The sequence below is a fragment of the Microtus ochrogaster genome, chromosome 5, assembly GCF_000317375.1.
Source record: "Microtus ochrogaster isolate Prairie Vole_2 chromosome 5, MicOch1.0, whole genome shotgun sequence".
Taxonomy (NCBI): Eukaryota; Metazoa; Chordata; class Mammalia; order Rodentia; family Cricetidae; genus Microtus; species Microtus ochrogaster.
In genome coordinates, this window is record NC_022012.1 from 81284924 (window position 1) to 81293908 (window position 8985).

Genomic DNA, 8985 nt, shown 5'->3' on the forward strand with positions numbered 1-8985 from the left:
CTCTGTAGACCAGGCTGGTCTCGAACTCACCGAGATCCGCCTGCCTCTGCCTCCCGAGTGCTGGGATTAAAGGCGTGCGCCACCATCGCCCGGCTTGCCTGGCTTTTTCTTGGTTTGTTCGTCTGTTCGGTTTTTGAGAAAGGATTTCCCAGGCTGTCCTGGAACTCCCTACGTAGACCAGGCTGACCTTGAACCCAGGGGTTTTCCTGTCTTTGCCCCCCAAGTGCTAGGATGATGTATGCACCATTATCATCCAGCTTTTAGTTTTCTAAATTTTTTTTTTGTTTTTTTTTGTTTTTGTTTTTGTTTTTGTTTTTGTTTTTCGAGATAGGGTTTCTCTGTGGTTTTGGAGCCTGTCCTGCAACTAGCTCTTGAAGACCAGGCTGGTCTCGAACTCAAAGAGATCCGCCTGCCTCTGCCTCCCAAGTGCTGGGATTAAAGGCGTGCACCACCACTGTTCGGCCTTTGTTTTGCTTTGTTTTTGTTCTTTTTAGGACTATAGCTCAGGTTGACCTAAGACTTTCTTGTAGCTTTGAACTTGTTGGAGCCCTCCACCTCAGTCTCCTGCATGCTGGGATTAACAGGCAAAAGCCACCACACCCAAGTGAGCTGCTTCTTACAGGGAGGCCTTTGAAAGATGATTGGCCTTAGGAGTATAAACAAGGTCTGTGAACATACTTGCTCCTGATCTTCCATTAATATTTGAGAAGGAAGAAGCGTGGAGATTGGTTTGCCTTGGCTGTCTTTATCTCTGGAGACAGCTCTGAATGATGTTTTTGCCTGTTCCTAGCAACCATCGAGAAGGAGATGAGGAAGCTATTCAACATCCCTGCAGAGCGTGAAACTCGGCTTTGGAACAAATACATGAGCAACACCTACGAGCAGTTGAGCAAGCTAGACAACACTATCCAGGATGCTGGGCTGTACCAGGGTCAGGTAGGAGGGCCCAGGCCATGCTCAGACAGGCAGCTTTGACCAGGATGTATGTCAAGAAGTCTTCTGGAGTAAGCATGTCAGAAGTGGGGTGTGTTGCACTATGCTCATTTGGTTTCCCCTTTCACTCAGGTTCTAGTAATTGAGCCCCAAAATGAAGATGGCACATGGCCCAGGCAGACCCCGCAGTCAAAGTAAGTGAACCTTCTCTCCCATGTATCTTGGGCCTACAGGTGCAGAGAAAGGGGAAGAGGAAGAGCGTTATTCTAAATTAGATGGAAAAATCAGATTTCTCATCCAAATTGCATAGCGTTTGAAGCACCAGCCTTTGGAAAGTAGCTTGCTTCGTAGTGTAAGAGATACCTGTCAGGGTCTTAACATGGATGGAAGAGGAGGAAGAAGAGAAGTTCAGAGCTAATATGGCACTTGCCAAAAGTGACTTTGTTTCTGTTAAGCTCCTTTACTTTTCTTATTGTAGTTTAGAGGCTTTGAAAGGAAGAGGGGGATTAGGATGAGGTCTTGTATGACTTAAAGGAGATGGCTTGCTGCCACTCACCTCTGCTCTGTGGCCTCAGCTACTAGATTTGGATTCCAAGCACAGTTACCTCAGGAGATACCTGTGACTTGTGGAATTGTGTACAGGCTTAGAAGGTTGCAGAAAGAAGTGATGGCTCTTTTTTATGATGTTGTACTGTTTCCTAACCTGATGACAAAGATAGATCCAGGTGTGGTGGCATATTCCTGCAATCCCAGCCTGTGAGAACATTTGGTGGAGGTAGGAGGAGTTCAGGGTCATTGTCTGGTACATAGTGAGTTCTAGGCTAGCGTGGTCTGTAGGAAATCATGCCTACAAAAATAAACAAAAAGCCTGTGGCTATGGTGATGGCTCAGCAAGAAAATTGGTTGCCATGTAGGCATGAAGACTAGAGCTCACATTCCCAGAACCCAACTGTCTTGGGTGGGTGTTGTAGCCTGACTATCATCCTAGTACACAGGAAATATGGAGACTGGGAATTTCTGGAGCAAGTTGACTAGCCAGACTAGCCAAAATGGTCAACTCCGGTCAGTGAGAGACCTTGCCTCAAATTGTAAGGGGAAGAGCAATCAACCTCAGCTTCCACATATATGAAAACACACATTCAGCTGGGCGGTGGTGGCACACGCCTTTAATCCCAGCACTCGGGAGGCAGAGGCAGGCGATCTCTGTGAATTCGAGACCAGCCTGGTCTACAAGAGCTAGTTGCAGGACAGGCTCCAAAACCACAGAGAAACCCTGTCTCGAAAAACCAAAATAAAATAAAATAAGATAAAAATAGAATACCCTTGTTGCCATAAAATGCCTGTCTCCCTTTCATAAGAACTTATGAATATGTTTTGCAGGTGTGATTGAATTAATAATGTTGAAATCGGGAGCCTTTTCAGGTGGACCCAGTGTAATCACAAGGCTCCCTGTAAGTGAAAGGGAGGCTGGAGAGTCAGGGTAGCTTTGCGATCAGAAGCAGAGGCAAGGCAGTGAATGAGCCCAGATGTGAGAAGAACGGAAAGTCTACAAGGACTGTATGTTGGACCCCTTGACTTTTACTCAGAACTCCTTTGGACTTTTTTCCATTGTTATTTATGCATTCATTCATTCATTCATTCATTCATTCATTCATTTTGGCTTTTTGAAGCAGGATTTTTCTTTGTAGGACCCCTGGTTGTCCTGGAACTCACTCTGTAGACCAGGCTGGCTCTGAACTCACAGAGAGCCATACCTGCCTCTACCTCTTGAGTACTGGGATTAAAGGTGTGCATCGCCACTCCTGACAATTATTTACGTGTATGGGCATTTTGCTTGTATGCATGTCTGTAAATTATGTGTGCCTGTTGCCTGTGGAAGCGGATGCCAGAAAGGGGTGTTGGACTCCCTGGTACTGGAGTTACAGCTGGTTGTGTTTGCAGTATGGATACTGGGAACCTGAGTCTTTTGCAGAAACAACAAGCACTCTTAATCATCTCTCTAGCCCCTCCTAATTTAGACTTTTAACTTCAATAATTGAATGGTAGTGCACAGTTGTGTTATCTTGAAAGCCCCTGAGTGTGTAGAAATTTGTGACAGCAGCAGTAGGGAAGCAAACAGCAAAGATCAGACTAGACAGCTCTTTTTTTTTTTTTACCCCCAAGACAAGATTTCTCTGTCTTTGAAGCCGTCCTGGAACTTGCTCTGTAGACCAGGCTGGCCTCGAACTCACAGAGATCTGCTTGCCTCTGCCTCCTGAGTGTTGGGACTAAAGGCATGTATTATCACTGCCCAGCTGACAGCTCTCTTCTTAACTAAAAGTGCCACAGAACACAGAAACCAAACCCTAAACCAGGAACCCTCTAGGTTAGCAGTTCTCAACCTCTGGGTCAACTCCTTTAGCATCAAATGATCCTTTCACAGGGGCCACAAGACCATAGGAAGACACAGAATTTACATTATAATTCATGACAGCAGCAAAATTAGAGTTACAAAGTAACAATAAAAATAATTTTATTTGTGGGGATTACCACAACTTGAAGAACTATATCTTTTTTTGGTGTTTTGTTTTGTTTGTTTGTTTGTTGGTAGGTTTGCTTTGGTTTTTTGAGACAGGGTTTCTCTGTGTAAAAGCCCTGACTGTCCTGGAACTCACTCTGTAGACCATGCTAGCTTCAAATTGACAGAGATCTGCCTGTGTCTACCTTCTGAGTGCTGGGATTAAAGGCGTGTGCCACCTCTGCCCATTGAAGAACTGTATCTTTAGGTTGCAGCATTAGGAAGGTTGAGAACCACTGCTCTAAGTGGTTGGCTTGCAGTCTGTGAAATCCAGTTGGTAATTCAGAGCAGAGGCAGGCTGGTTGTCCTGGCCTTGTAGGCAGCTTTACTTGTCCCTCTTTGTATTATCTTTGCTTCTTCCTACCCTTCCCACACTCGGGTGCCTAAAGAATTTCCATTAAGGGAGATGACTTTTGGAGGAGAGCAGTGCCCTCTTAAGATTCCACGGAGGCTGGAGTCTCTCAGTACCACGTGGTTGGTTAGAGTAAGTGTTAAATGGTGTTCCAGAGGGCACAGTCTTGCTGTTTCAAGTGCAGTGTCAGATGCTGTTTGCTTGAGGATGCAGCCATAAGTAGGCAGTGTGTTGGGTCAGGAAATGAGATCAGTAAGAAAAGCACTGTGCTAGGCAGTGGTGGCGCACACCTTTAATCCCAGCACTTGGGGGCAGAGGCAGTCGGAACTCTGTGAGTTCAAGGCCAGCCTGGTCTACAAGAGCTAGTTCTAGGTTAGACTTCAAAGCTATATAGAAACTCTGTCTCAAAACAAAAACCAAAAGAAAGAAAAGCACATGTGCACACTGATTTATAAGCAGTGTAGACAAAACTCAGGGAGGAATTATCAAATCATAGAATTTGGGATGGGTCAGATTTAACCTGCTGAACTATCTATCACACTGGCCCTTGAAGAGTGGAGGTGGGAGGAGAAAGTGTGTGTGTGTGTCTGTCTTTGTGTATATAAAGACAGGCACACACGTGCCAGAGCCTACTTGTGGGAGTCAAAGATCAATTTCAGATGTCAGTCCTTGCCTCGCACCAGTTTGAGACACTCTTTTGGTGTTTGCTGTTGCCTACTTGAACCTAGTTGACTTGAGCCCAGATCAGAGCGTCCAGCGGTTCTCTTATTTCCACTTCATATCTCTACTGGTGGTATGAAGACAGGGTTTTTGTAGTCTAAGAATGGAGAATGCTTCTTTCCTCCCTTCTCTTTCTATGTAATGTAGAACAGACTGGCCTCAAGCTCATAATCCTGTCTCAGCTTTCTGAGTTCGGGGTGTCCAGGCACGAGCCATGAAGCACACCTGAAGAGTGTTTTATAGAGAAGAAACCTAAGGCATTGAATGGGCCTGTACTTTGCAAACAAGCAGTAGTGTTGTTTTTGCTTCTCTCTCCCAGATCAAACACTGCACCTAGCAGAAATTTTACTACCTCTCCAAAACCATCTGCAAGTCCCTATTCCTCAGTGTCTGCCTCTCTCATTGCAAATGGTGATAGCACTAACACCTCTGGGATGCACAGTTCCGGTGTCAGCAGGGGGTAAGAACAGGCCTTTTACTTTGCTTTTCCTCCCTCTGAGTCCTTTTTCCATGAGTATCTGGAATGCTCTTTTGCCGAGATAAACCTTGTGGAATTAGAGCTTCCTGGGAGAATGTGCTGCATGTGGCTTTTCACTCCGTTTCCTACCTGCAGTAAAGCATGCTGCCTGGTTCTGACTTTCATTACTTGTCCTTTTGCTGTGTGGTGTTTTCTCCAGTCTAAGCCATATAGTCTTGAGGGCAAGGTATAGGGAGATCGCATATGTAAAGGGATGGGCTGGTCAAATGGCAGCTGTAAAGGACAGATCTCAGTTCTGGCAGAGCCCTGTTTCTCCCCTTAGCAGCTGTGTTCCTTTCTCCATGCATCTTAGGAGCATAGGCATAGGCCCAAAGCATAGGCAGAAAGGAAGAGAGCGAGACCAGAAAGAGTGTATGAGCAAACACTCATGTCTGTCAAGGCTGGTGTAGCCTAGTGGATGGCACATACAAGTTCTTGAACTTGGTTCCCAAGATAATCTTTCCTAAATTCGTCTGATAGCCTCCTAGAATGATATAAATTAGTCACCAGAATCTAAAAGAAGAAATTTGATAGCATTTCTCCCTGTACTTACTGCCTGCTAACATGTCAGGTAAAGGTGGGGGTCTGGAGGACCAGAGGAGGTAGAGAGCATTTACTTTATGAGACTACAACCAGGCACAAGTTATAGAGGCTCAAGCAGAGCTCCAAAAGTTATCCTAAGGGCATATGTACAGCACTTGGTTTTATTGCTGGTGTGGATTGTGTTTTTCAGTGGATCTGGCTTCTCTGCTTCGTATAATTGCCAGGAGCCCCCATCGCCTCATATACAGCCTGGCCTCTGTGGACTTGGAAACCTGGGGAACACCTGCTTCATGAACTCTGCTTTGCAGGTAAAGGGGAGAGTTGCCAACTAAATAAAACTGAGTGGGCGTTCGTTAAATGAAGAATGGGTCTTCTCTTAGTTCACCCCCCAGTTCACCACCTTTTACAAGTCTCTGCCAGGATATCTTCTACCAGATAGTTCAGAATGGTTTCATCAGTGTTTGCAGTCCTAACACTACTGTTTGCTTAGCTGGTTGGTGGTGGTTTTTTTGAGACATGAATTTTTTATCTTCTTTCAAAAGAAAAGGGAGCTGGGCAGTGGTAATGCACACTTTTAATTCCAGCACTTGGGAGGCAGAGGCAGGTGGATCTCTGAGTTTGTGGCAAGTCTGGTCTACAGAACGAGTTCCAGGACTAGCTCCATAGCTACTGAGAAACCCTGTCTTGAAAGAAAAAAAAAAAAAAGAAAGAAAGAAAAAGGAGAAAAGGACTGGGGATATGACCCAATGATAGAGGTCTTACCAGCTGGGCGGTGGTGGCGCACGCCTTTAATCCTAGCACTCGGGAGGCAGAGACAATCGGCTTTCTTTGGGTTCGAGGCCAGCCTGGTCTACAAGAGCTAGTTCCAGGATAGGCACCAAAGCTACAGAGAAACCCTGTCTTGAAAAAAGTAAGAAAGAAAGAAGAGGTCATACCTAGAATTCTCAATACTGGATTCAGTCTCTAGCATTGATATCACAACAATCAGTGTTAGCATAGTAGTTTATGACTGTAATCCCAGAGCTCAGGAAGATCTTCTGTTCAGGACCTAGGCTAAAGAGGGAGATCTTATCTCAAAAATCTATCTTTATTCATTCGTATTTATTGGTAGATACAATGAAATAACATTGTGATAGACTTGGGCTGCAAGGGATGAGGAGTTCAACTGCAAAGCTGGAAGATCTAGGTCTCTAAGAACGCCCTTGGGCCAGGCTGTGGTGGCACAGGCCTTAATCCCAGCAGAGCTCTCTGAGTTCGAGGTCAGCCTGGTCTACAGGGCAAATTCCAGGAAAAACCAAAAAAGTGGGGAGGGGAACAAGCATGCCCTCACTTTTGAAGCCAACTGCAACTTCAGGGTTTCCTTAGAGCAGTCTCAATTTTGGTAATTTGCTAGAAGGACTTAGGCATTTACTTAAAGCTACCATAATTTATTCATTATAATGGTTTCTCATGAGGGAAGGATATAGATTAAAGTTAACCAAGAGAAGCAAATAGAATGTCTAGGAGGGTTCCAACTGAAGAACTCTCATATGGGTCTGTATACCTGCAATGGAGTACTTGGAAGGCTGTGGCAGGAGGATCGCCAAGAGTCTGAAATCAGCCTAGTTGAAGAACTTGGTTTATCTTTTCTGTCTTCCTGCTGTGTGGAAAGGTTTGTTTGTTTGTTGTTTTTCCAAGGCAGGGTTTCTCTGTCTAACAGCCCTGGCTGTCCTGGAACTCACTTTGTAGACCAGGCTGGCCTTGAACTCACAGAGACCCTCCTACCTTTACTTCTGGGAAGAGTGCTGGGTTTAAAGGTACAGCCACCACCACCCAGCTGTCTGAAAGGGTTGTAAGCTCTGATTTTGTTCTGTTTCAGTGCCTGAGCAATACTGCTCCGCTGACTGAATATTTTCTCAAAGATGAGTATGAAGCCGAGATCAACAGAGACAACCCTCTGGGGATGAAAGGGGAGATTGCAGAGGCCTATGCAGAGCTCATCAAGCAGATGTGGTCTGGAAGGGACACTCACGTGGCTCCTCGAATGTTCAAAGTAGGTTGAGATATATTACCTTTCTTTCAGTAAAAAAAAGATTGTTTTTTACGTTATGTGTGTATGTGTGCACTCTCATACACGTGTGCACACATGTATTGTATGCACCATAGCACAAGTGTAGAGCTTAGAGGACAATTTGTAGGAATTGGTTCTCTCTACCACATAGATCCTGAGAATTGGGCAAGTGACTTTATCTGCTGAACCTGTTGTTTAGATTCCCTTGTCTTTTTTATTTGTTTGTTTTGTTTTGTTTGCTGTTTATGAGATTTTGCAGGACAGCTCTGACTGTCCTGGAACTCGATTTGTAGGTCAGGCTGGCCTTGAACTCATAGAAATCCCTCTGCCTCCGTTTCCTGGGTGCTGGGATTAAAGATGTACGCCACCACTGCCTGACTCTTTTGTCCAGTTTTTGTTTTTTTCTTTGATTGTTTTGGTTTTTGTTTTTTCGAGACAGAGTTTCTCTGTGTAGCCTTGACTATCCTGGAACTTGCTCTGGATCCAGAGCCGTATAGAAAAACCTTGTCTCAAAAACAAACAAAAAGTAGAATTTAAGACTCAAAGTTTTTGTCATCAGATCCTTCTTTTCTGTCATTCAGAGCTGTGGTTTTTGAAACAGGTTCTCACTATGTAGCCCTGGCTATCCTGGAGCTCACTATATAGACTGGGATGTCCTCAAACTCATAATCCAGCTGCCTTTAACTCCAAGGTACTAGGATTAAAGATTTCTGTCACCAGGTCTGTCTTAGTACTGTGGGGTCTATTATGTTTGTTTAAGACAGGATTTCTCTGTGTAACAGGCCTGGCTGTCCTGGAACTTGGTTTGTAGACCAAGATGGCCTTAAGCTCAAAGAGTTCAGCCTGCTTCTGCCTTCTGAGTGTTGGGACTAAGGCCGTAGACCAGCATTCCTGGTTAATGAATGTCAATACTTAGATCTTTTCCCTCAGTGAGGAAATCTTAAGTGGCTGGTTAATACTGAAGACTCTCTTTCATCTTCTTGGCCACATTAATCCCTGAGAAATACAAATAAATTACTGTTTCTTTACTAAATCATAAAAAAAAATACTAAAATTAGACAGCAGTACACTGGGTTCATTCCAATGTGAACAGTTTACAAATTGCATTTTGGGCTAATATAGTGCTTTTTGACTTTCCTGATGGACATAGTTGATATCTGTCCTGTTTGGTTGTAGCATTAGCTCCGGTGCTGCTGAACACTTGGAATGTGGTTAGTATGACCAAGAATCTCAATTTGGGAGCACTGAAGAGGTGGACCCCTTCTAGAGAGTCCAGATTTGATTCTTTGTTTTTGTTTTTGTTTTTTTTTTTT

The 8985-nt window shown here is 44.5% G+C and overlaps 1 protein-coding gene across 2 annotated transcripts in view; it reads left to right on the forward strand.

Annotated features, from left to right (window-relative positions):
- Positions 1-8985, forward strand: part of Usp4 (ubiquitin specific peptidase 4) — a 41497-nt gene that overhangs the window by 12510 nt on the left and 20002 nt on the right. For both annotated transcript variants that reach the window (XM_005347901.2, XM_026779219.1), the window contains 5 exons: positions 791-936; positions 1066-1127; positions 4882-5022; positions 5813-5930; positions 7481-7654. In XM_005347901.2, the coding sequence (XP_005347958.1) occupies positions 791-936; positions 1066-1127; positions 4882-5022; positions 5813-5930; positions 7481-7654 (641 nt within the window). The remainder of the gene's footprint in view (positions 1-790; positions 937-1065; positions 1128-4881; positions 5023-5812; positions 5931-7480; positions 7655-8985) is intronic.